Raw genomic sequence first — 27,118 nt, 5'->3', positions numbered from 1 at the left:
GTGAATGTCCCCAGTGAAGTGGAGAGGCGTCTGATTGGCTTCACAACGCTCCCAGGCCTAGACCTCTTTCAGCTCCCAAGCCCAGAGGAGAAGGAATGTCAAAAGCTGTACGGAGGTTGTGGAGAATCCCCACCAGTCAGATGTCTCTTCAGCAGAATCTGTGACACCGCAGACTGCCAAAGAACGCATTAGAAAAAGCGTTCTACGTGAATGTTTTTCTTCGTCCGAGAATTCTTCACCTAAAAGAGGATGGAGATCGGCGGATCTTTCTCGTCCCCTGAAGAGGATCTGGGAAGAAACTGGGATAAACTCGAGTCCGGAACAATTTTCGGAGGATTCCCCGACAGAGATCAAGAAAGCAAAAGTTATGCCTTCTCCCGCTAAGTCGTGGAGAATGGAGAAAGAATGCTCTCCTTCCACTCATTTTGATCAAAGAGAGGAAACAACTAAAATTTTGAAGGATATGCAAGAGTCCAATGCTTCTCTGGTCGGAGTTCTTTCCAGAGATCCTCCCAGAAGAAAGGATATTAATCTTCCGGTGAAGAAGAAATCTAAAAACTTCTTATTATCAACCCTCCAGAAAAGAAGTTTATTCTTCGGATGAGGAGTCCTATCTTTCACAGACCCGCGAAATTACATGTTCATGGAGCGCTTTTCCGGGCGCAAGGCGCCAGCCAGGAGCGATGCGCCAGCCAGGCGTGAGGCGCTAGCCAGCGTGAGGCGCCTGCCAGGCGTGAGGCGCTAGCCAGGCGCAATCCAACATCGGAACATGAAGAGCCAGATAATGACTACTCTTCAGATCAATTTGGTTACAAAGAACAACCTTTGAAGGTAGAAGGAAGTTTCTCAAAGGAAGCGACCGAGCGCGAAGCGCCAGTCAGACGCGATGCGCTAGTCAAGACGCGATGCGCCAGCCACGCACGAGGAGACAACCAGCGCGAAGCGCCACCAGACGCGAGGCCCCATCCAAACAGGAAATGCAAATCAGGAGGCGTGAAGAGCCAGACAAGCGAGAAGTTACAAGCATAGCAGAAGATCTTTATTTAGGCATGTAATGTCTTCTGATAGCGACTCCTGCAAATAGAAGCCCTACTCAGATTAGGGAGAATCGAACTCCACAAAGGCAACCTAGTACGTTGAAGGTTACAGTTTCCACTTCCATGTCTCAAGATAAATTAGTGGAAAGGAAAGGGAGAGCTTCTAGACTGTTAGTCTCTCTCCTTCTAGAAGTATCTCTCCTAAGAAACTAGATCTACGGATAAAATTATCAGAAAGAGCTCGCTCTCCTCCTACGATGGAGTTGGAAGACGTTTCGGAGGAAGAAACCGCGAACAATGAGGGTGTCTAATTATAAGTGTTTTAGCTTCTCTTCTCCTTCAAGAGTTTGGAGATTCTCTAAGCCCCTGCAGCTCCTCCCTCTCCAGATCTCTGTTCTCTAGTACGAAGATTCCTAAGTCCTCTTCGTATTTAAAAATGAGGCCAGCCATAATCAATGAAGAACGGCGCTTCAATCATTAAATAATTGGATGAACTTGAAGAAGGACTCAGAAGACAGTTTATTGCTCTCCTCCATGTAAGCTCGGAGGTAGGAGAGGAATATGGTATAGGACGGAGGAAGCTATGGGGCTTATGCTTCCATCTTCCGCAGAAGCGGATTTTTCGAGCTTGGTTGAAGCATCAAGGAGACATGCATTGAACTCCGCGAAGGCGTATTGGATTATGTCAGAATTGGATCAGCACCTTAAGGGTCTTTTCCATGTACTAGAAGTATTTAACTTCTTGGATTGGTCCCTTGGAGTGCTGGCCAAGAAGGCAAAGGAACCGGACGTTTTGGAACCTGAAGTTTTGCATAGTATTTTATCCTGCATGGATAAGGCAGTTCAAGATGGTTCGGAGAATTGACATCTCTGTTTGGGTCGGGAGTGGTGAAGAAGAGAACGTTATTTGGTTCGTTTCTAACCAAAGCAGTATCTCCTTCACAGAGGTCAGCCCTTTTGTATGCTCCTCTCTCGGATCACCTTTTTCCTTCTCACTTGGTGAAGGATATATCTAAGTCGCCTTGCAGAAAATGCAACCAAGATCTCTTGGTTTAATCCACCAAGAAAACAAGACCAGCAATACCAGTGACGAAGAAGACTACTCATACTCCGGTAGTGCCCTTTCGGAGAGGTTCCACCTCTCGACCTCCAACTAAAAGGAAGACAACAGAGAAGCGAGGAAGGTCCTCCTTTCTTTCGGCCTTTAAGAATCATCAAAATAACAGCAAAGTCCTCCAAACATCTGTAGGGGCAGACTCCTAAACTTTGTAGGGGCCTGGGCAATAAGGGAAGCCGATCCTTGGACATTAGCAGTCTTGGAGAAGGGTTACATTATACCTTTTCAGGACAAACCACCTTTGTCAAAATCTTCAAAGGAACTGTCGGCAAAGTACAAGGACCCTTTTCTGAGAGAGACACTTCTTCAAATGGTGATAGCGATGAGGGACAAAGAGGCAATAGAAGAGGTTCAGGATCCTTCCTCTCCGGGGTTTTACAACCGCCTATTCTTAGTACCGAAGGCATCAGGAGGATGGAGACCGGTCTTGGATGTGAGCATCCTGAACCGTTATGTGGAAAAGAAAAAGTTCTCGATGGAGACTTCTGCCTCGGTACTTTCGGCCCTGCGGAGGGGAGACTGGATGGTCTCTCTGGACCTTCAGGATGCCTATTTTCACGTTCCTATTCACCCATCGTCGAAGAAGTATCTCAGGTTTGTGATACAAGGAAAGGTCTACCAGTTCAAGGTATTGTGCTTCGGCCTCTCCACGGCTCCGTAGGTATTTACGTACCTGATGCGGAACGTAGCCAGATGGCTACATCTGGAAGGTATAAGCATCTCTCTTTACCTAGACGATTGGCTGATAAGAGCCAAATCCCAGGAACAATGTTTGGAGGATCTGCTGAAGACACTCGAATTGACAAAATCGTTAGGACTAATCGTGATCTCAAGAAATCTCAGATGGTCCCCCAGTCAGGACTTAGTCTATTTGGGGATTCAGATGAATTCTCGGGATTTTCGGGTTTTTCCGTCCCAAGAAAGGATTCTTCGAGGGTTTCAGAAAGTTTACGTCCTTTCTAAAGAAAGAGAAGAGTTCAGCCAGGGAGTGGCTAAGCCTTCTAGGGACTCTTTCTTCCCTAGAACAATTTGTGTCCCTAGGAAGACTTCATCTACAACCACTGCAATTCTTCCTAAAGCAATCATGGACTTGGAAAAGGGCCGTCTGTCGGACACTTTTCCGGTGACAATAGAGGCGAAGAAACACCTGAAGCGGTGGCTGCTCCTGCTAAAAAAGAACGAGGGAGTATCTCTAGAGGTTTGGAACCCAAACCAAATCTTGTTTTCAGAAGCTTCAGAGACGGGATGGGGAGCGACCCTAGGGGCAAGAGAAGTGTCGGGCAGATGGGAGAAAGGGCAAAAGGACTGGCATATAAATGCCAAAGAACTGTATGCAGTGTTCCTGGCATTGAGATCCTTCGAGTCAGAAGTGAAAAATCAAGTGATTCAAGTCAACGCGGACAACACCACGGCGTTGGCTTATATAAAAAACAAGGGGGACGCACTCGTTTTCCCTTTACAAAAAACGAGGGACCTGTTGTTATGGACAGAGGAGAGGAACATTACCCTCCTAACCAGATTTGTCAAAGGGGAAAAGAATGTCAGAGCAGACAGGCTCAGCAGACAAACCAAGTTCTCCCCACAGAGTGGACTCTGCGCAAACAAGTTTGTCAAAGTCTGTGGAACCTGTGGGGAAGACCACAAATAGATTTATTTGCGACGTTCCTTTCAAAAAGGATAGAGAACTTCTGCTCCTCAGTCGAAGACCCGAGAGCGATAGCGGTGGATGCCATGCTACTGGAATGGTCAGGACTCGACGCTTACGCCTTCCCTCCATTCAAGTTGCTAGGAGTAGTGATGAAGAAATTCGTAGCATCAACAGGGACGAGACTAACTCTCATCGCCCCGTTTTGGCCATCCCAAGATTGGTTCACAGAGGTACAGGAATGGACAGTAGACTACCCAAGATCTCTTCCAAACAGGATAGATCTTCTCAGACAACCCCACTTCAAGAGGTACCATCAAACCTCCCCGCTCTCGCTCTGACTGCCTTTTGACTATCGAAAGATTGGTCAGAGCGAGAGGCTTCAAGCAAAGCTTCGAAAGCAATTGCTAGAGCCCGAACGATCGTCAACTATTCGGGTCTATCAATCGAAGTGGGATGTGTTCAGAAGATGGTGTAGGAAGAATAAACTGTCCTCCTCCAATACCTCTGTGACCAATATAGCAGATTTTCTGTTATTCCTGAGAGAAGAATCCCATCTTTCTGTGTCTACCATAAGAGGATACCGAAGCATGCTCTCGTCGGTATTTAGAAATAGAGGTTTGAATTTGGCAGAGGATAAAGATTTACACGATCTAATAAGATCATTTGAAACTTCTAAATCTATATCTTCAGTTCCTCCAAGCTGGAATCTAGATGTAGTACTCAAATTCCTCTCATCAGAAAAATTTGAACCTCCCGACCGTGCCTCGTTCAGAGACTGGACGAGAAAGTGTATTTTCCTCATAGCCTTAGCTACGGCTAAGAGAACAAGTGAAATCCATGCCCTAGATTCTCGGGTGGGTTTTAAGAAAGACGCAGCCATCTGTTCTTTCAAACTCTATTTTGGCTAAAAATGAAAACCCTTCGAAACCCTGGCCAAGGAGTTTTGAAGTGAAAAGTCTTTCAACATTGGTGGGAGACAAAATTGAAAGAACGTTATGCCCAATTAGAGCTCTTAAGTTCTATCTTAAAAAGAAAGAAGAGCTAGGGGCATGTAAACAAGGTTTATGGTGCGCAGTTCGTGATACGAAAAGACCAATGTCCAAAAATGTGCTAGCGTATTTTGTTAGAAGTGTGATTACGGAAGCTCACAGTGAATGTGCAGACAATTCCTTTAAGACACTGCGAGTAAAGGCTCATGAGGTAAGAGCTGTGGCGACATCGTTATCTTTCCAAAAGAATATGTCCATGAAGGATATTATTAATGTGACCTATTGGAGATGCAACTGGGTATTTGCATCCCACCATCTTAGAGATGTTAGGATTGCCTATGACAAGTGCTTTTCTCTGGGTCCTTTTGTGTCTGCAGATACAGTGCTGGGACTTGGGACGCATACCGATCCGTAACGTAAATATTAAAATTAGTTGTGCTAAAACCTTACCTTTGAGATAGGTTCTAAGTTTCTTACATGACGGCTGGATGTCGCACAGGCGGCCATTGCCTTGGATAAGTAAGGAACTGTGAGTTTATCTTATAGGATGGGCTATACTAGAGACTGTGTCTTTGATCATACGTAAATCTCCACTTTTTGAGACAGGTTTATGGTTTACAGTAGGGCCTCGTTAATCACGGGGGATAGGGCCCAGAACCCCCCGTGATAAGTAAATACCCGTGTTATCCTGGTACCCCCCCCTGAAAATTGCTTTAAACCGCCTACTTTAATAATTAACCCACCCAAGACCACTATTTCAGTGTTTATAACTGCCTACTTTAGTTCAAGCACCAAATATGTCTTCAACTATCACCTTAAACTAAATTCAAGACAGTTTCAAAGTTATTCTTTCCTATCTTCAATTTCCCCTTCATCAGATCAGCAAACAAAAGTATAATTACCTAACAATTCCTTGTTATTTTCATGATTTGGCTGCTGCACCAAACTAAAAGTACATAGTATATCTATTTCGTGAATGAACATATTTATGATAAAAAAACATGATTTACTGTAATGATTACATCACCCAACTATAATATTAATGTGTAAACAGCGAAATACAGCAATAAAAATCTATTTTTGTCTTTTGTTTACGTTTAGAATCAGCTGATGGATGTTTATTACCGAAAGAATCATTTTGGAAAACAATTTAGTTCCTACAAGAAACTAATTTATTAATGTTAATTATTATTATTAACTTTGTACATAATAGTTTATGATATTATTATGATACAGTAATTCATATTTCATTGAGAGAGAGAGAGAGAGAGCAGCTTGTGACGAGAGTAACTTGAATAGCTTGAGAGAGCAGCTTAGGACTAGAGTAACTTGAATAGCTTGAGAGAACAGCTTGGGACGAGAGTACTAATGACTATCTTAGCTCGAGAATGACAATGAAATTTGTATTTTAAATATTTTATGATGATAAGAAATAAAACATGGATATTTTAATGATTAAAGATTTCTCTTGTAATATACTGTTATAATGTGATAATCATTGAGTCAACTATAAAAGTTGTATTGAAGCACTGTTTCGTAAATCACAGAAAGAATAAAAATATGGCAACACATATTTTTATTCTTTCGGGGACCATCTTGTTCTTTTATTACGATAATAATAGATCAGTATTATAGTTTTTTTTTCCTGAGAGAGAGAGAGAGAGAGAGAGAGAGAGAGAGAGAGAGAGAGAGAGCGAGAGAGAGAGAGAGAGAGAGAGAGAGAATTTTGCTGTTTACATCATAGTATTTGAAAATTTGTAAATGAGTTTATCCTAAAAATGCATTTAGTCATGAAAAGAAGAAGAAAACAGTAATTAGTGAATCTTGCTCTATGATAAAATTCGTGATTTCGTTAATTTTCTGGAATATACGTAGCATTTGGGCTTCACAAAAAAAGTAAGTAAAGTGATTTATGACAGAGTTTAGAGGATACTTATGTAAAAATACATCGGTACTTTGTAGAACGGTGACGTCACGGTGGTCATATGTATTTTTTTCGTGAATGAATATACATTTATGATAAAAAACCTAGTTACTGTACTGCTTAGAGTACCATACTGTAATATTAATGTAATCACATCAAAATAAAGTAATCATTGTTCATTGTATACTGTAAACATGTAAAGTGTATTTTTTGTCTTTTGAAAAATGGATTCCCCAAGGAATTATTCCTTGAAGAGGCTTTTTATTATGAAGATATGCCAATAATATATAAGATTTGCGTTTTATTATGAATATATGACAATAATATAATAAGGTAAAAATGGTTTTATTACGTTTACGCTTCGTCGCCGATTGCAAACAACATACGATAATCTATGACAATTATCGTTTGTATGACTGCTGTGTTCAGAAAAGTGATTACGTTTATACCACAATAATGAAGTTCGAATTGAAATCAATGTTTGCCTAAATGTTATTACTACTGTAATTACACTACTACTATTAACATTTCTAAAAGGTTAGAATGACAAAGGTGCTGTGAAGTGTAACTCAATGTTTACATTTCTGCTGGCCGCTCACTACAAGTTGATGTCAATGACGTGGAATTATTCCAGAATAGGCTATATTTATGAAGATATGCCAATAATATATAAGGTGAGAATGGTTTTATTACCTTTATTGTCAGTTAATATCATAATGTGAATCTGTTCATGCATTTGTTGGTTATCGGAACGGACAAGGCTTAACTAGCCCTACCACCGACAAGCCCGGATGCTGTGATTTCATACCAGCGATATATAGACTGAGAAGTGGTCCAAGGAAAACCCGTGATTAACTGAATCCGTGATTGCTGATCCGTGACTAAGCGAGGCCCCACTGTACTGCTGGTAAGGGTGCTTGTTGTCGCACAGGCGGCCGTTATCCTTGTGAGTAAGGAACTGGAAATGTGCCTTATAAGTGCGTTGTACTAAAGACTTTGGTCTAAATTCGTACATGAACCTCCCTTTTGAGACAGTATCAAAGGTTTTCTGCTGGCAGGAGTACTTGACGTCGCACAGGCGGCCGTTGCTTTTGCCAGTAAGAGGCTGAGAATAGGTCTTAAAAGCGGGGTTGTACAAAATTAAATTTTGATTTTATATTTTGTGAAAATGTTATGTGTAAGGTAATTGTGATTGAGTTTTTTGGTCGTTGCAAGGGGTTCGGGATGATTCCTTGCAATCTTAGTAATAACAAATGGTGTTAGGTTAAGGTGATCGGGATCGGTATTGTGCTCCTTAGAAAAAAGGTTCTTGTCATATAAGTGGATTGAAACCCTTTGACATAGCCCTTATAGGATCGGCCAAGTAAGTGGATAAGACCCCTTTGGGCAGACCTACAAGAACTCTTAGCAATAGATAAATATCTCGCTGAGGCTCTTGAGACTAAGCAGACTCCTGGCATTAACCATGAAGTCTTCAGTCTAAACAGGTAGGAACCAAGGTTTTATTTATTTATTACCTACAACGTATGTTGTGATTTCTGTTTAAATCAGTTACTAGCTGTCTTTTACCCTCCTCCAATGGTGTGATTCAGCTAAGTATATATCTGACAGGTAAGTTGAATGTATAAAAATGATATTGTTATGATACAATAAAGTTTTATACATACTTACCTGGCAGATATATACAATTAATTGCCCACCCATCCTCCCCTCAGGAGACAGATGGTTTAGAAAAAATCTGATGGAAAACGGGAATGGTTCCTATTCCTGCCACCCAGCGGCAGCGCGGTGGATCACCTGACCTACCTGTAGCGTGTGCGTGAAATTCAAAATTCTGTCGGCGCGACGGAGTCAATAGCTAAGTATATATCTGCCAGGTAAGTATGTATAAAACTTTATTGTATCATAACAATATCATATTAAATCATATGGGTACTCACCAGTGATGAATGTTGATTATAGATGACGATTATTAATTAGCTCTACAGTCCAATGAATGATGATGAAGATATGACTGCACAGCAAAGTAGAGGAGTTACATCTCTGAGGGCACCTCTTCCCCTTTTTAAGGAGGCACTTTGTTAGCAGTTTTGAGAGGCACCACCTTCTTGGGGGTAACTGTTAACAAAGATGGTACAGTAGGGCTGCATGAGCGCAATTAATAGTATTGGAAACATTTGTGCCCCTTCCGTCATTATTGTCCAATGCCTTTATCATTTTCTGCAGCTGCTGACTTTATTAAATTCATACAGACCATGAAATGGTTCAAAATCCTCGTCTGTTGGTGGGATAGTAAAGGAGGCAAGTTCTTCTCCAAGAATGGCCTCCCCAAGTATTTTACCATGTTCATTACTTGTTCTCCATGCAGCCGACCACTCTTCATGTCACACTGTAATGGGCTACTACTTCCCAGAAGTCCTTAAGAAAAGCGAGCAGTGCACTGAGTTACTGGGTTATTTGCCACTATGGTATACACACACACAGTACAGTTGCACATATATATATATATATATATATAATATATATATTATATATATATATATATATATATATATATATATATATATATATACTTACATTGATATTCTGCCCATACTATACATGTTATTAATATTTTGTTGTAAAATTTATTTTATAAATATTACATACATAAAGTGTTTTAGGATGATACATAGTAGTACATAGAGCATATCTTTAGGACGACATGAAAAGCAGGGTAGATATGTTAACATCGGTTGAGTATTTTCATATTACTTATTAAAAACTACAATTATTTTAATGACTACTGTAAATACATTTTTATGATGAAAAAGATTGGCCAATTTTCAAATAATATAGTACTCTTATTATATTAACCCTTTAACGCCTAAGGGGTATAATAAAAAATCATCTCCTGTGTGCCGAGGGGGTCTCGGAGTGAGCGCCGAAGCGGAAATTTTTTTTTTTTTTTAAATCACAGCACGCTTGGTTTTCAAGATTAAGAGTTCATTTTTGGCTCCTTTTTTTGTCATTGCCTGAGTTTAGTTATGCAACCATCAGAAATGAAAAAAAATATCATCATTTTATATATATAAATAATGCGATATATGATAGCGCGAAAACAAAATTTCATATATAATTGTATTCAAATCAAGCTATGAGCAAAACGGTTAAAGCTAACTAGTTAATTTTTTTCCGTTGTATTGTACACTACCTTGCAATCAATTTTGGTATATAACACATTGTAAATCGATCAAAGCGACACAGAGAAAATACTATCACAAAATGATGCATGAATTTGTAACGCGTGGACGTAAATAAATTTTTTTTTTTTTTCAAAAATTCACCATAAATCTAAATATTGTTCTAGAGACTTCCAATTTGTTTCAAATGAAGATAAATGATTGAATATTACTATACTGTAAGAGTTTTAGCTTACAATTGCAGTTTTCAACAATTTCGGACGAGTTAAAATTGACCGAATGTCTAACTTTTTTAAATATTTTGTTTATATGCAAATATTTAAAAAATTAGAAAGCTACAACCTTCAATTATTTTTGGTTGTATTCTACATAAAATTGCGCATATTTCCATATATAAAACTCTATGAAACGCCTAATATGAAATGGAGCAAATATTAGGATAATGCGACGTACGCATTTCGGAGATTTGCGGCGGAGAATCCACGCGCGGAGGGAAGGAAAAAAATTTTTTTTTTAATTCACCATAAATCTAAATATTGTGCTAGAGACTTTGAATTTGATTCAAAATGAAGATAAATGACTGAATATTTCTAGACTGTAAGAGTTTTACCTTACAATTGCGTTTTTCTACCATTTCGGGTAGAGTCAAAAGTTGACCGAACGTGGTTTTTTTCTATTTATCGTGATTTATATGCAAATATTTTGAAATTAGAAAAGCTATAACCTTCAATTATTTATTGTTGTTTTCTTCATGAAATTGCGCACATTTTCATATATAAAATTTATGTAACGGCTAATTAAAATGGTGTAAACATTACGGCCAATCGCACGTATGATTTTTTTCGGAAGAGTTACCGCGTGGACGTAAGGAAAAAAAAATTTTTTTCCCCATAAATTCACCATAAATCAAAATATTGTGCTAGAGACTTCCACTTTGTTGGAAAATTAAGGTAAATGATTGAATATTACTAGAATATAAGAGTTTTAGCTTACAATTGTATTTTTTGACCATTTCGGTAGAGTCAAAGTTGACCGAAGGTTGAAGTTTTGTCACATCATTATTTATATGTAAATATTTTGAAATTGATAAAAGCTATAACCATGGGTTGTTTTTAGTTGTATTGTGCATGAAATTGCGCACATTTCCACATATAAAACTTTATGTAACGGCTACTTTAAAATGGTGCAAACATTACAACAATCGCACATGAGATTTTTCGGAAGAGTTACCGCGTGGACGTAAGGAAGAAGTTTTTTTCATAAATTCACCATAAATAGAAATATTGTGCTAGACTCTTCCAATATGTTGCAAAATGAAGGTAAATGATTGAATATTACTAGAATATAAGAGTTTTAGCTTACAATTGCGTTTTTCGACCATTTCGGTTGAGTCAAAGTTGACCGTAGTTGAAATTTTGGCACATTATGTATATGAAAATATTTTCAAACTGATAAAAGCTACAATCATGAGTATTTTTTGTTGTATTCTACATGAAATTGCACACATTTTCATATATAATACTTCATGTAATGGCTAATTAAAAATGGTGCAAAAAATTATGTCAAAGTGATGAAATAATTTCTGAGGTGTGTCACTGATAAGACTTTTTAGTGCGATAAGAAAAAAATTCGCACTTGCGCACCTGCGTAATGATTGTAACAAAACAACACCTTGATCCGTGAACTCCCAGCATCCCCCAAGGCGCCTGATTCAAAAGTTTTCGGCTGGTAGACCTATAAGTATTTTTTCCGCGAATTTTTTTTAAAAACTTTTGTATGTTGATGTAAATTACGTCCGGTCGGAACCCAAGAGACAAAAAATGTCGACGTAAAATACGTCTATTAGGTGTTTAAGGGTTAATGTAAACCCTGATAACTGGCAGTCCCCAGTTATCAGTGATCTGGTTTTTATGACGCTTGTCTATCACTGAATATCAGTGATTCCTTACCAGTTATCAGCGCCAATAATAGAGTATTGGCACTGATACATACCTAACTGAGGTGCCATTAACCGGTTATTGGCACCAAAGTTATCAGTGATTTTTTGCTTATCATTAAGCCTTTGGAACAAAACACCCGCAATAACCGGGGACTGCCTAAATTTTTTAATAAAAGCCAGCAAATGGCAGAGAAAGAACGTTTGGATGTTGCGTTGTTGATATACCCAGGTGTATGATGTCAACATGCTATTGGGCATTCCACTGCACAGTTAGAGATGTGTATTTCTGGTGATAAAAGTTCACTCTCAATGTGGTTCGGAAGTCACGTAAAGCCGTTAGTTCCGTTGCTGAATAACCACTGGTTCCATGCAACAAACACAATACAAACAAACATGCTATTAGCTGTCGTCCACTGTGGCAGGATCACAAGAAAGCAAATCTCCCCACAGTTACTTTAGTCGTACCAACTGTCGAACTTTCCCTCTGCCACACTTTCCTCTTCATGTTACTAAATACACACAGGACAATTGGCTTACTCACCTCAGACTCCAGCTACTCAGGGCTAGGTGCTGTGCTGTCCGCCAGATATAGGCTAGTCTTCAAGACACCACAACCGCTGAATTTCACTACCCAAGACAGAGAAGCACCAAAACCATACAACAACTTAAAAACAACACCCCAATCACTACACAAACAAATACCAACAGCTCAAAAACAACACTACAAATCATACAACTCAAACCCAGCACAACAAACCACAACCACCAACACTGTCTCCAACAGACAACTCACAAAACCATCAAAATGCAAACACTCTCTCCATAAAAAATACACACACACTTACATAGTATCATATTAATACGAAACATGACATACCAAACATACAAGAACATTTAAAACTGTCAACCCAACGATGCTTTCACTTACTCTCTCGCTCTCATGCAGCCCTCGAAGACGTCAATGTAACTACCATTATCACTCCTCCATACCACAGAGCAGCCATTCATTTTCCTTGGCACTCACTGGCTGTACACATGGCATTGATTGGATGAACACTCCCTCTCATCTCATGAAGATGGAATTCTGGGAGCCCACATCAGTCGCAGTTCACTGCGTAGTAGGCAGGCATCTTTTCGGGTGTAAATACGGATCTTTGTGTATCTTGTGTTAATCTTTGTGTATCAGTTCTAATCATGCCTTAAAATGCTTCTTGAAAGATGCCCTGCACCTTCTAAGGCTGCTGGTGAAGAGCATAAACAAAAGAAGGCAGTCATGAAGCTTGAGTAAAAGGTAAAACTTCACAATATGTTGAAGGAGGGCAAAAGTTATGCTGCAGTAAGGTGCCATTTTTATTAAAGTACAATGTGGTACATAAAGAAGAAAGAGGCAGAGTACAAAAGGCTTGTAGTATGAGCTGCTTTTGTACAACAAAAACAGTTTTGACAGTGCGAGATAAAAAAAAGTTATGAAGATGGAATCTGCGCTGGTATTCTGAGTAAAGGACTGCAGGGAGAAGATTGTGCCCCTTGATTCCAACATCATCCAAGAGAAAGAGCGACAACTGTACCAGCAGTTTTCAACTGCTAGGAAGATGGCGATGAAAAAGGGGAATTAGAATTCCTAGGCTTCAACAGACCCGCACCAATAGAAGAAGATGAGGAAGAGCCACAAGCAGGACCATCATATCATCTCAAGCTTTTCAAGCCAGCAAGGGATGGTACCACCAGTTCCATCTAAAGTCCTGCTTCTCTGCATGGCGAAGCAGCTTCTGCAGACACTGAAGTAGCCATTAAATATCTGGAAACCTTTAAGAATATTATTGAGAAGGGCTACCCATCCAGAACAGGTGTTCAATGGACGAGACTGGCCTTTTCTGGAATGTGCCATCCCGAATGTAAGTCATGAAGGACGAAGCAAGGATTAGGATAGGGTTACCTTCCTCATGTGTGGGATTACAGCCGACTTCATGTTGAAACCAAGCGTCATTTACAAGGCTGCAAACCCAAGGCCCTCAAGAATAAGAACAGCCTGTGTTCTGGATGCATAACCCCCAAGGCCTGGATACCAAAGTAATTACTGATTGCTGGTTCCATCAGTGTCATCCCTCAAGTTAAGCAATACCCGAGCGACTTGGGCATACGAGTTCACGTGTCGCTGATTCTGGGCAATGCTGGTGGTCACCCTCTCATTTGTTATTACCAGGGAGTACTGCTCAAGTTCCTCCCTGCATACACCATGCTCTCTCCTCCAGCCCACGGACCAGGGCGTGATACGTGCCTACACCCAAAACTCCTTCCAGTACCTTGTGAATGCAATGGTCACCGAGAGTGAATTTGTGCTAAAAGACTATTAGCATAAAGTTACAATTGCCATGTCTGTCTGTCATGACTGATTGTTGATACATGAAGAAGGAAACCCTGAATGCATGCTGAAAGAAGTGTGGCTGGAGTCAAGTCATGATTATAAGGGCTTCTCTCCTGAAGAAATTCAACTTTCAGCCATTATTATGGTAGTCCAGTCGATGAGGTTTCTAAGTGGAGAAGGCTTCGAGTACGTCACCGAGGATGAAGTTGGCAGTCTCACTGATGACCACCCTGATGGAACAGGATTTGGAAGAGCTGACAAGTCAAGTCTGACAGCAAGGAAGAAGAGACACCAGGTTTAGGGGAGGAGCAGGAGGAGGAGGTCTGACTTTGGAATGTCCGTTTCAAATAAGAGGATGATTAAGGAGACACAGGTGATGGTTTCAACATAAGACCCTCATATGGAACACTCCTTATCAAATATCCATGATTCAGTATTGGAGCCCTATAATAAGCCCTCATCAGCAAGAAGCAGCAGCAACAGCAGCTGCCTATCATCATGTTCATCAAACGGACAAAGGGCCCTCCAACGCCTTCCAAAACCCCCGAGTTAGTGCCTCTTGAATCACCTGAGTGCCTCCTTAAGGTGGAGAGGCACTCTCCATAGATGGAACCTTTCTGCTTTGCTGTGCAGTTGTCTTCATCATCACAAATCAGACTGCACAGCTAATTCATCAAAATCATCTTTGATCAACATTCATCACACTGGTGAGTGCTCATATGGTACAATTTACGTATGTAGTAATCTTAATATATGCGCAATTGGCAAGAAAAATGAAGATACAATTTTCATCAGCTTTCGTTCATTGAAGCAAGAAAAATGAAGATACAATTTTCATCAGCTTTCGCTCATTGAATTTCCCATATGTGTTTTACTGAAAAGACATATGAAAATACAATGCAAATTATATCATTTAGCAGATGTCAATGCCAGTCAGTGGTGTGATGCCTAAGGTAGGTTGAGCAAATAGTATAGTTGAATCTGCGAGAGTATTTTCTATAATGTGAGGAGGCACCCAAGAACTTCCAGCAGAACACAAGTCACTGGGTACTGTCTTACGTAACATCTTTCACACTTTGATTACTTTGACATTGACATGAATCGAATGCAAGATGCTGTTAACAGAGCTACTGTCATTTAAAAGAAGTCTCTAATTTAAAGTAGCCTGTCAGCTCAAAGATATTCTGGCTATGCTTCCATCACAAGCAATTCATACTTAACCTACACAGCTGCCTTACTTTGCCATGAGGCTGAAAGATCTCCCAACACATCAGCATTTTTTTGCACGCTATAAAACTTCCGTTGCCTGTTATTTTTTTAATGTTTTTACATAACACATCTTTTTTGTGTGGATGAAAACTGATTTTCAAAAGTACAGACTATATCAAGAGCAAGAATGACCATAGTCTGTGGTTTGAATTTTCCACAATCTTTTAATTTTACGGCACCTGTCGAAGAAAATGAAGATTCATGTATGAATTTTGATTTCTTAGAGACTTAAATTGAATACTATGGTCCTTTCAAATTTTATTTAGCATAGTGCAGCACGATCTTGGCAGCCATATCACCCTGTTTCTCAAGTATCTACACTGACTCACTGCTCTTGAATACTATGGTCCTTTCAAATTTTATTTAGCATAGTGCAACATGATCTTGGCAGCCATATCACCCTGTTTCCCAGGTATCTGCACCAACTCACCACTGTTCCGCTTTTCCCCATCACCAGTACTTTAACTATCTTGCTCTCTCTCTCTCCACTTCATACTTTAAAAAGTAATATCACTAAATCTCCAAAAGAAAATATAATCAAGTAGCATTAACTAAGCCTATGCTTTCGTGTAAGCTGATTTTGCTCTCTCCCTCCACTTCTAAAACATATTTGAAAAAATATTATCACTCAAATCTCTCAAAGTAAGTATGACAAATTTTTAACCAATTTGTATTTTTCATAAAACTTACAAACCTGAGGTCTTGACATTAGGATAAATACTCCGCGCCAGCTGAAAACCAGGAAAGTTTTTAAAAATAATTGTGTATGCAAGGGACTATTGGCATCTGTGCTTGGTCACGAGACATGTGGAGCCACCCACATACCCCCCCTTAACTCGTGACCCCGTTAAGTTATTCTTCCAACCCAGGTTAGTTGATAGAGGGGTGGTTAGAGGTGGGCCTTTGTATGGTAAGACCTCAGGTTTGTAAGTTATGAAAAATACAAATTGGTTAAAAATTAGTCATTTGTTCATATACAAAACAAACCTTCGGTCTTAACATTAGGATAGACTTACTCTTGGTGGGAGGTACCAAGAGTAAGTACTATTAACCAACTGGGAGTTTGCCACCTTTGATCAGTTTTCTGAATACCAGAATTCTACGAAACAACTTACCAGTATTTCAGAATCTAAGACATATGAATATCATAGAGTCAGACTTCTGGGTTCTACACAATGTCATAGTTCATTGCGTCCGAGGAAGATAAGAAGATCTGTTCCCTTAACAAACCAATTCATCCACTCGTGTAGGTTTGTTATCATTCCTCTCCCCCTTGCTAGAGAGAGGAATGTCCTGCTACTGGTAGGTATCTTACTGATACTAACCCTAACAGTATGGCTACTTCACTCACCTGTACCTTGTCCATTCCAGCTTATGATGGCACTCTCTTCTTACTGCCTGAAGTAAAGAAGGGGACAGAAATCTGAAAAGGAAAGAGGCCAGTTAACTCCTCCATTTCACATTCATACCATCATCTTAGACAAGATACCAACTGACCCGCCAGGGGTACTGGATGAGTTACACCATTTGTTGAGCAGCCACCAAAGGACACAAGGCAATTGTGTCCAAGGACCTCTGGGCAACCTTATTTATATATAGGAAATTGAAAGTGGTTTTTCATAACAGTGAACCCACTCTCAAATTTCCATGAAAAGCCAGACACCTTAACATTGCTCAATTTTGAGCTTCGATAGTCACAGACCAACCGTCTCTATCATTTTAACTGATATGTTCTTAATTGCCAGAAGGCCAGTATTTCTCTGATGACGTTCTCTTCTGTATAACCTCATTGGTACCACTTGACAACAAGGAGTAGGCTTGACCGATCACCTCTGTTTGGTCCGTTCCTTTACGTCTTATCACCTTTTTGTTCTAGGTGACATAGTTCTTTCTATAACCAGAGTACTTTGCCAAGCCAAAGCCGGCCCTCCTGAAGGTCTCTCACACATAATCGCACCATACTGAGCATGACTAAGAAATGTATGTCATCATGACCTGTGCTGCATTGACTCATTATCCCGAATTATGGGGCAAAAGGGAACTGATGTTCCTAACTACTTTTGAGTCTACGTCAAAAACCTGGTTATTGAGTACTCCCACTCTACCAAGGTCAGAGGAAGACCACCATCCACGTTCAGTTTCCTGTAACGTGACTGATGTATATGCCTGGTGTTAATCCATCAAGCCTACTCTGATACAGAGTATGATTTCACTTTATCAGATCGGAGTTCTTATATGCCCAAGCCAGTTCACTGCTCCTGATTCATCTGAAGATTACTCAGTGTGAAGTGATATTCACATGCCCAATCACCAGTCCAATGTATATCACCATACATGTAATTACAGAGAAACTTCCCTCTGTTCTAACAACCTCTCCACTAGATCATTGTCTACTGACCAAATGCCTTTAATGGACAGAAACCTCCACTATACAGGCAGTCACGGCCAAAGAGTCATTCTGTATATGTGAGCTAAAGACCTTTGGAGTCGTGTTACATCCGAGGTGACACTCTACACCTAAAATCTTAGTAAAACTATTAGTTTGAAAAGGGATACTGGGCAACCTCCAGACCTTGAGATATTAATTCTACCTATCGGTGGTGCCTCTTCCCCACACGAACCTGGTAGCAATGATTGTGCTATGATAAACTTTATCAGTCACTCATCTTGGGTCCTCCTTAATTACTGGAACCCATTCTTCCGTTCGGGACATGGAGAAACATATAGAACCTAGAGTTTGTGTAACCTCCAGGTTGTTCCCAGTATCGCAAACACTTAACTTTTCCAATTATATGGACGATATCATAGGAAAACCCCAGGAGAATGTCCTATGATAATATATTCCCATGGAATTAATCTGTTAACAGGACATGGCTCATTTTTCCACAAGTAATGTTACTTCGCAACCACAAAACACCTTATGCGGTGATCTGTTACAATATACGGGCATATGTTCAATATGCTACCTTCCAAAGGGTAATCCTAAATTGCCAGAAACCACCATGGTGCTATTCTCGAGTAACCTAGCCCAGAATTGTACCCAACGTCACTTCACCCCACCTCACTCCTGAAGAATGGGTAACTCCCCACCTTCTCCTTCCAAATATGAGGTGGTTCTAATGCCTTGCTTTAGCCAACTGAAGCCCGAACCCTCTATGTTAGGTTCATGACCTTCATATAGAAACTAGACTAGGATGGAAGAGACCCATTTGCAAATTCTAGGTTAATCTAGCCAAAAACCACTTGGACTAGTCTAAGTAGGTATAGTCAATTAAGAATTGAGTACTTATTTGATAACTTATTTCAAGTTGGCAAGACCAGGTTGACCCTGGCTTGGTTAGGTTAGGCTATGTTTAATTCTTCCAATTAGACTAGGCTAACTCCTCCATCACTTACAGTAGGTTAAGTCCATCCGAGATGTACTCTTTATTAGACTAGGCGAGTATAGCTAGCTTAATCTAGAAACTAAATGACTTAGGTTAGGTTAAAGTCGTTCAAGAAAGTTTGGGCTATACATGCTAGGCTACAACCACAACCTAGGCTGAGGTGGTAAAAGTGTTTCGAATGGGTAGCCTAGGCACTAGTCTATACTCAACTATACTTATAACCTTACTAATTCACCCAAGCTAAGATAGTAAAGGCATGTTCAAGCAGCCAGACCATGCTAAGTTATCAACCCACTGTTAGGCTAAGTTGACATGTATGTCGGAACCATCTAACCAATGAGTTAGGCTATGCTAACTAAGAATTGTACCACTCAGACTAATCTAAGATAGTAAATGCAGGTTTGAAAACTAAACCGCAACCATTAGCTAGTCCAAGCCAGCACATGCATACCCAAACCAGTTAGGTCGGACAGTCTAAGCTAAGAACTACTACTCAGATTTACTAAGATAGTAGCAGTAGACTTGGACTGGCTGGAATAGGCTACAAATTTAACCACTTTTAGGCTAAAAGGTATGACTCAATTAGCCTGGCTATAGCATCTTAGGTTACAAGTGCCCTACTTAGGCTTGGCTACCTTAAGTGCTGAAAGAAAGAAGTTCACCTCTTCCTTTCGACTTAAGTTTCCATACAGTTTCATTAAGAAGAATGGTTCTACAGTACTTTACTTCTAATGAACCAAGCTTCCGATTAACTTTAACTACTTGTGTAAACCAAGCTTCCGATTAACTTTAACTACTTGTGTAAGAGTCGAAGCGATTGGTCAATATTCTTATAGGAACAAACCAGATTATACCAACAAGTATATAAAACATGGGAATTCTTCTTACCTGTAAAGATTTGAAGTTTTCCTGGGGTCAACCCAAATTATGCTAATTCCCACCATTCAGGCTGTATACGATTACTAAGAGGAATCCATAGCCTTCCAGCAATCTGTGCATTTACGTGTTGTAAAACGGACTTTACATGACTTGAACAAGGTAATTTATACACCTTCGTATCCTTTTTCAATCCCCGGGGGAAGCATACTGGCAGGTGTCTCCGTGCTCCCCGAAAGGTTATTGAATTGACGAATCAAATCAATCACCTCCACATATGAAGCCAGAAACTCTTGTTTTCTCTTTCCTCCGGTTCTAATGTACTGTGTTCAGCCCCAGGAGACTTTAACTCACTCCTATCCTCTGACAAATGTCCGGGTGCGTCATGGCCGTCCGACCATACGGCCGCGGCATCTATGATCTGTAATGGCCACTGATGGCTCAATCTTGAATAGTCAGTAGGATTGAGAACGTATCTATTTGCAATCCTATATACAGTAATCCCTTACTACTTCGCGCCTCAAGTTTCGCGCCCTCAGTGCATCGCGGATTTTTCAAAAATATTAATAAAGTTCAGAAAAAAAAAAGGGCGCGGGTGCTAGCAGAAGGCAGAGAGAGTACATTAGAACATCAGGTATCAACACAGACATGGCGCATCTCTCCCTGCCAAGCGCCCAGCAAAGGAAGACCGCATTCATTGTTCTCTTGCGCTTGTGTCGCTTACTCTTGCCGCGTAAAAGTTTTAGCTGTTCTTTTGTGCTTTTTTTGTGCAAAATAGTGCTTATGACACCCTTGAAAATGGCTCCTAATGTCCTACACCCTCTGGTGAACCCAAGAAGAAGAGAAAAATGATGGTGAACGAGAAAGTGAAATTATTGGACATGCTTAAGGCAGGCAGTAGCTAGGCATCTGTTCCCGCATGTATGGACTGAATGAATCAACGGTTCGCTACATAAAAAAAGATGAATTAAAAATCCGTAAAACTGCCTCAATAACGTTCTCCAAGGACACTAAGCTCGTTGTGACTCCTTATAATAAGAGGATTGTGCAATTGGAGACTGCGTTATCAGCGTGGATAACGGCCTGCCAGGAAAAGAAGGTTAGTCTCGATACCAACATCATTCGAACTAAAGCCAAAACCCTTTATGATAAGCCTCGTTCCTGAAGGGGGATTGAACGAAGATGATGATGGTGATGACGACGATGAAGATGATCCTGCCCCACGAGAAAAAACGTGGTTTTGTTGCCAGCAAGGGCTGGTTCGAGAAATTCAAGAGGTTTGGCCTTCGCAGCGTTCCGTTGTATGGGGAGAGGCCGCCTTGGCAGACCAAGAGGCAGCTCATCGTTACGTTAAGGACGAGTTCCCGACACTAATTAAAGAGGGCGGCTATATCCCGGAGCAAGTGTTCAATATGGATGAAACGGGCCTCTTCTGGAAGAGGATGCCGTCCCGGACGTTCCTTTACAAGTATGAAGTGAAGAAGCCAGGGTTCAAGGCCCACAAATATAGTCACTGCTCGTGCGGGAATGCCGTGGGCTTCATGCTCAAGCCTGGCTTAATTTACATGTCGTTGAATCCTCATGCTTGAAAAACAAAAACAAAGCCTTGCTGCCCGTCTACTGGATAAGTAATAAGAAGGCATGGATAACTTAAGTCCTCACACTCAACTGGTTCGTGAACTGCTTTATCCCACAAGTGAAGTTATACCTTGCGGAAAATGGGCTACCCTTTAAGGTCCTTCTCTTGATGGACTGTGCAGGAGGACATGCAGCAGACCTGGCGTTCATGAGGGATTTATGCCAGGGGAAGTTCATCACTCCACCGTAGATAAGGCTGTGAGGCTGGCGCGGTTGGTAGCCAACGAAGGTTTCTTCGACATGACGGCGGAAGATGTCAACTCACTGATCGAGTGCCACTCGGAGCCCCTAACCGACGAGGACCTTGTCGAAATGACAAGATCGGCGAGTGAGGAAGAAGAGGCAGCCGACGACAACGAACCTGAGCAAAGTGGCCTTAATTGGACAATCTGCCAGAGCTCTGCAGTATGGCATGGGCTATGCAAGAAAGGGCACAAGAAATCATGATAACATGGTCAGAGCCATCGAATTTAGTAACCGTATTGACGGTATAATGGCATTGTACAAGAGCATCTTTACTCAGATGAAAGGAACAATGTCAACAACTTCCCATCACGATGTTCCTAGTGCGCCAAAAACCTCCTGCAGAAGTGTCGGATACTCCTCCTGCTGCCTCTCCGGCTTTTTACTGAGCCACTACGCTGCCTCCTGCAGTTTCTTTAGCTCTATCAGAAGCTGCCGTCGGCGATCCACCGCCTCTAACAACTGACGATGAGGTGTCACCTGAGGAGCAGTAAAGCTCTTATTAACCTGTGTAGTAAATCATCTTCATCTTCACCTCAATCATATTGCACAGGTGTTCCATCATCATGTATCAAGATAATCGTCATTTATCAAGATCATCGTCATTGATAGAGGTGGGTTACGTATCTTGTTATAAGAATTCAGTTATTATTTATACATGTACATGTACACACACAAAAAAATGTACGCATTTAAAAAATAGGGGGGAACCTACTTCGCGGTTTTCCACTTATCGTGGTTGGTTCTGGTCCCCATTAATAGAGATAGGTGGGGGATTACTGTAAAAATATGAGAGCAATTTTATCATATTGCATTACTCTGACATCTAGAGTCCATGAAAAAAGTTTGTAAAAGCATCGGCGTATGTATCAAGTTCACCAACGGCATTGTAGTCTCCCTTAGACTCTTTGTAGTCTCCACTGGCAACTCCGTGTCGGCCGCTAGGCCAGCGACCGTCGACGCATTCGCCCGTTCGGACTCTTGTAAACGGCTTCGTCCGCTTGCTTTGAGCTTACCAGCCACTGACTTCTTGACATTTTGCTGATTGGGATGTGACAGTCTTGGCTCGAAGATGAAGAAGAATTTACTCTTCTCCTCTTGTCCCGAGGATCAGTTACAAAATCCCATATCCTCCAACGCTTGACTGGTACACGCAGTGATGTCATCGAACTTAGCGATGACACCAGCTAGAGGAAGAAGACGAATCACGCCTTTTCTTTTTGTCTTTCTTAGCAATTTTCACCTCTACATCTTGTAATTTCTTCATTACTGTGTGTACCAATGAGTCAGAAAGCGTATTTGGTTCTGGAGGCAGCGAAGTAGATCGAGAAGCAGTAGGCTGTGACGTCATCGCGGCGTCATGGATCTACGGCCATTACAGCACTACAGCCGATATGGTTATCACAGCCTAGTCTACCACTGGACTGCTGACAACCTACGGCAACCGTCTAAAGTTGACTGAGTTAAAGTATTGCTTAATATTCCTTATTCCAAACATAACTGGAGCACACAACGGCACAGCTTATCTTGCAAGAAAATTCATATTTCTCCATAAGTGTGCGCTCCCGAAATGAAAGTGTAATATAATGATGCCACCGAAGATGACGTGAGGTTGGCAGCAGTGGGCTGTGATGTCATGACTACCGCCATTTTGCAAGCGGTTTTGAAAGCGTGAGGCTGTTGATGGTACTCTTGCAGCCAAGATCAAGAGACCCAACCTTCTGTGGCAGTTCTTCTTTACAAGGATGTGACAGTCCTGGCTCAAAGATGAAGAAGAAATTATTCTTCTCCTCTTGGCACGAGGATCAGTCACGAAGTCCCAGATTCTAGCCTTCTCCAACTCTTCACAGCCACACTAGACTAAACTTCCAACATTCACTTGTTCGGCAATTACAACTACTTCTTGTGCTCTCATATAATAGGGATATAACAATCCTGGCTGGAAGATGGAGAAGAAACTTCTCTTGGCTCGAGGATCAGCTACGAAGTCCCTATTCTACCAGGATTGGCAGGAGAACGCACTGCCGTCAAAGCCAGTTGCCTAAGCTTGTTGACGCCTAAGCAGAAGGATACAGAGGAAAGACTTGTGTCTTTTCCATTATGTGACTTACATCTCCTAACACTTGTAATTTCTCTCAAAAACAATGTGCATTAAAAATCTCCAAATCCAAAAGCATAGTTGTAAATTACTCTTATACCTCAAAGTGAAAATGGAAGAATGTCTCTGTGTAGGCCGCAGCTGTGAAGTGACGTCATGGAGGTCGCCAGGTTTATGACGTCACTGAGCATCTCGAATACGAAGCCAGCACCCTACCAGAAGTGCAAGGCTGTTGATGTTATTCTCATAGGCATAGCAACCTGACATTAAAGGCTGCCTTGTTGCACTATCTGCTTCTTTACAGATGGCGACGCATCCGACCGCCATTCAGTGCATATCAGGATAAAAGGGACATCCATCACGTGGGACCCTGGATGGCAGCATGACGTTATACATACATCAAACCAACTGTCCTTCTTGGGTTGGTTCTCCTGATAGCCTAACGCTGACCGCACACCTGCATCATCTCTACCCATGTATCTGGAATGAAAACAAGATGGCGATGCACACCTCTCCCCACAGGGAAAGGAACACAGTTAGTCATAATTACTTCCCAAAGCACATCCTGATACATCCAAGCTCTGGATTTACAGGCAACCCATATGAATATGTGATATTCCAAAGCACAGGTAACGAATTAACTGTACCTTAAAAGAGTTTCTGCACCTACGACTTACTACACGACGAGTACCTCGACATCGAAATTGTCGAAGAAAATATCAGGGTGTTTATCTGCTTCTTGTGATATCCAGGAAGTCTCGAAGCATGAGAAGGCTTCATGTTCACATTCCCGGGAATTCCAAACAACAGATTCAAAACAACAGGGGGCAAACTAAACCGGCTTTAAAAGGACGGAGGCAAAGCATGTCCTCTCTTAAAGGCGGTAAGAAAATAACTAACCTGGGTTGGAAGAATAACTAACGGGGTCACGAGTTTAAGTGGGGTATGTTGGTGGCTCCACATGTCTCATAACCAAGCACAGATGCCAATAGTCTCTTGCGAACACAATTATTTTTAAAACTTTACCGGTTTCCAGCTGTCGCTGAGTATTTATACTAATGTTAAAACCGAAGGTATGTTTGTTCATATTATGAACAAATAATGAATTAAGTTTATAAAGTCAGGCCTATGCACTCGCTCTCTCTCTTCATAATATTGCATTCATTACTGTATTGTTCCTCACGATTTCCACTGGTACTGCCCAAGTTTTAAAACATTTTCTCTCGTTATTTAAGATTCATTTCCAATTTTGCATGAACTTAAGGTCACTTTAGTGTCAAACATCACTTGTAAGTAAAGTTTCATGGTAGGTTTTTAAAAAAGGATGATCAATATTCTACTCAGAATTGATGTTACCAAACCAACATTTTATATGATTAAAGAATTAATATAGAATCTTTATGGTTTAAAGTTAATGGAAATTTAGAAAGCAACAAAGACGTCTATCTTGAATCTCCGCCCCATTTCTAGATTTGCTAGGTGTGGTATTGTTGAGCAGTATATGTCCAAAGATAAAGTTCTTAATTTTTCTTGCCGATAGTACATGGTAATACTTTCTTTAAATTTCATATTTCTCTCTTGAATTATATACATACCAATGTTTCTTGTTGGGGCTGCTGCTGATTTTTATGTAGCTTCAAGTGTCTTTAGGTAACAAAAGTATGTTCCTTATGGAACTATTAGTAAATTCATGGAATTTAGCCTCAAGAAATATGTCTCTAAATTTATTATTACCTTGTATTCTTTAGTAGTGGAGCATTTTCAAATGGATCATCAGGGATCATCAGAGTTTTTCCATAAATGTTGCTGAAAGCTACTGTCAATTTGAAAGTAATCCAACATTTTTATATTAAAACTGTCTAATATTTGACCTATTATTGGCTTTATGGTTATGGAGTAGTGAACAGATGTTTATAAAAATACTTATAATTACTTTATACCAAGAAGGATAGGCACCATACTTGTTGGAATAGGTACCCCACATTAGAAGGCAGAGATTTGTATTGAGAAATTACCTCCCACTAAATTATTCACTGCACTTGAAGCGGAGGTATAGGATAACATATACTTAAGTTTCAAATTATGTTTAAATAAAATTCATATTGCTTATTTGAAAGTTTTTAATTTTTAGTGCAATAGACTATTAGTATGGCAGCATTCTTGAAGAGGTTTAGAATATCTACTGTATAGTATTCTTCATGTTTTTAATTCTTTTTTTTATATAATTTGCAGACAAGTGAGTGGAGCGTTGAGGAAGTATATCTGCTTATTGACAACATTATAAATTGGGAATTACAGCCTCGTTCTTTACAAAATCTTGAGAAATCTGCCTTTCAGTCAGCAAATGAAGATCTGCTAAATCAGGGATATTGTAAATCTCCTGAACATTGTTATGAACTGTGGCAATATCTTGTAACCACATACAGTCATGGTGGATATAGAAACTTTGCAGAGCAACTTTGCATTTTGCATCTGATAAACCCTTCAGTTTTACAAACAAAACCTTCTAGCTTACAGGTCAAAATCCATAGCATCAGTTGTGTGTCTAACTATGAAAGTCAAACTGGCATTGCAAAACAGACCAAGACACTGAAGAGGCCACCAGAAGATATAGAAAGTACTATACTGGAGTGCATTCCAAAAAGCCCCATAAAAAAGCTGAAAGTGTGTGCGAAATTTAATGCCCCAGGCAATGTGGTATCATACGTTCGTATAAATGTTCCAAAACAAAAGCGTAGTATCCAAGTGTCAACAGATGAACTAAATTATGACAAAAAACACAAAAAAATTTATTCTATTAATAATGCCAGTAATAGAAAAGTGAAGAAAATGACAAGAGATAGTAATAAAATTCTTCCAGGACATGTATTAACTGTCAGCTTAGAAAGTGAACTTTCTCACAGTCAAGGAAAAACAAAAGCTATATCAGATGAAAGTAACAAAAATGAAAATCTACTAGATGAGATTATTATCAAAAGTGAAGATATATTAGAGGAGAGGAGTACATCATTAATAAGAGATACAGATGATAATCTTGTGCAAAAATCAAAACCAAGCTCTCAATATTACTTCAAGTGTAGTCCAGATTCCAAGGAAGAAAAATAAAGGTTGATATTACAAAAGTGATAGTGAATAAAAAAACAAAGGTAATCGAGGGCCGGACAACAGGAGTTTTTCTCCACGAACTATAATGCTTCATTTCTCCATCAGATTATGCAATACCAACAGACATGTTACAAGTTTATGTCTCTCGTGCATTCGTTTATCCAGAATTGTTAGAAAGTGCAAATGTAAATAATGAAGTTATCAAATTGTTAAAAATTTACCAAGGACAAGTTTACAAGGAACAAAAGAACTTGATGAAGATATTACAAGATAGTCACAAACACCAAGTCACAGTCTTAAAA

At 40.2% G+C, this 27,118-nt stretch overlaps 1 protein-coding gene across 1 annotated transcript in view; it reads left to right on the top strand.

Annotated features, from left to right (window-relative positions):
- LOC135215355 (uncharacterized) overlaps nucleotides 1-26,886 on the top strand; it is a 38,369-nt gene extending 11,483 nt beyond the window's left edge. Inside the window, exon 3 of the mRNA XM_064249914.1 lies at nucleotides 25,944-26,886. Coding sequence (XP_064105984.1) covers nucleotides 25,944-26,816 — 873 coding nt within the window. The 3' untranslated portion in view covers nucleotides 26,817-26,886. The remainder of the gene's footprint in view (nucleotides 1-25,943) is intronic.
- The last annotated feature ends 232 nt before the right edge of the window (nucleotides 26,887-27,118 follow it).

This window comes from Macrobrachium nipponense, chromosome 5, assembly GCF_015104395.2.
Source record: "Macrobrachium nipponense isolate FS-2020 chromosome 5, ASM1510439v2, whole genome shotgun sequence".
Classification (NCBI taxonomy): Eukaryota; Metazoa; Arthropoda; class Malacostraca; order Decapoda; family Palaemonidae; genus Macrobrachium; species Macrobrachium nipponense.
This window is presented reverse-complemented; position numbering and strand designations above follow the sequence as displayed.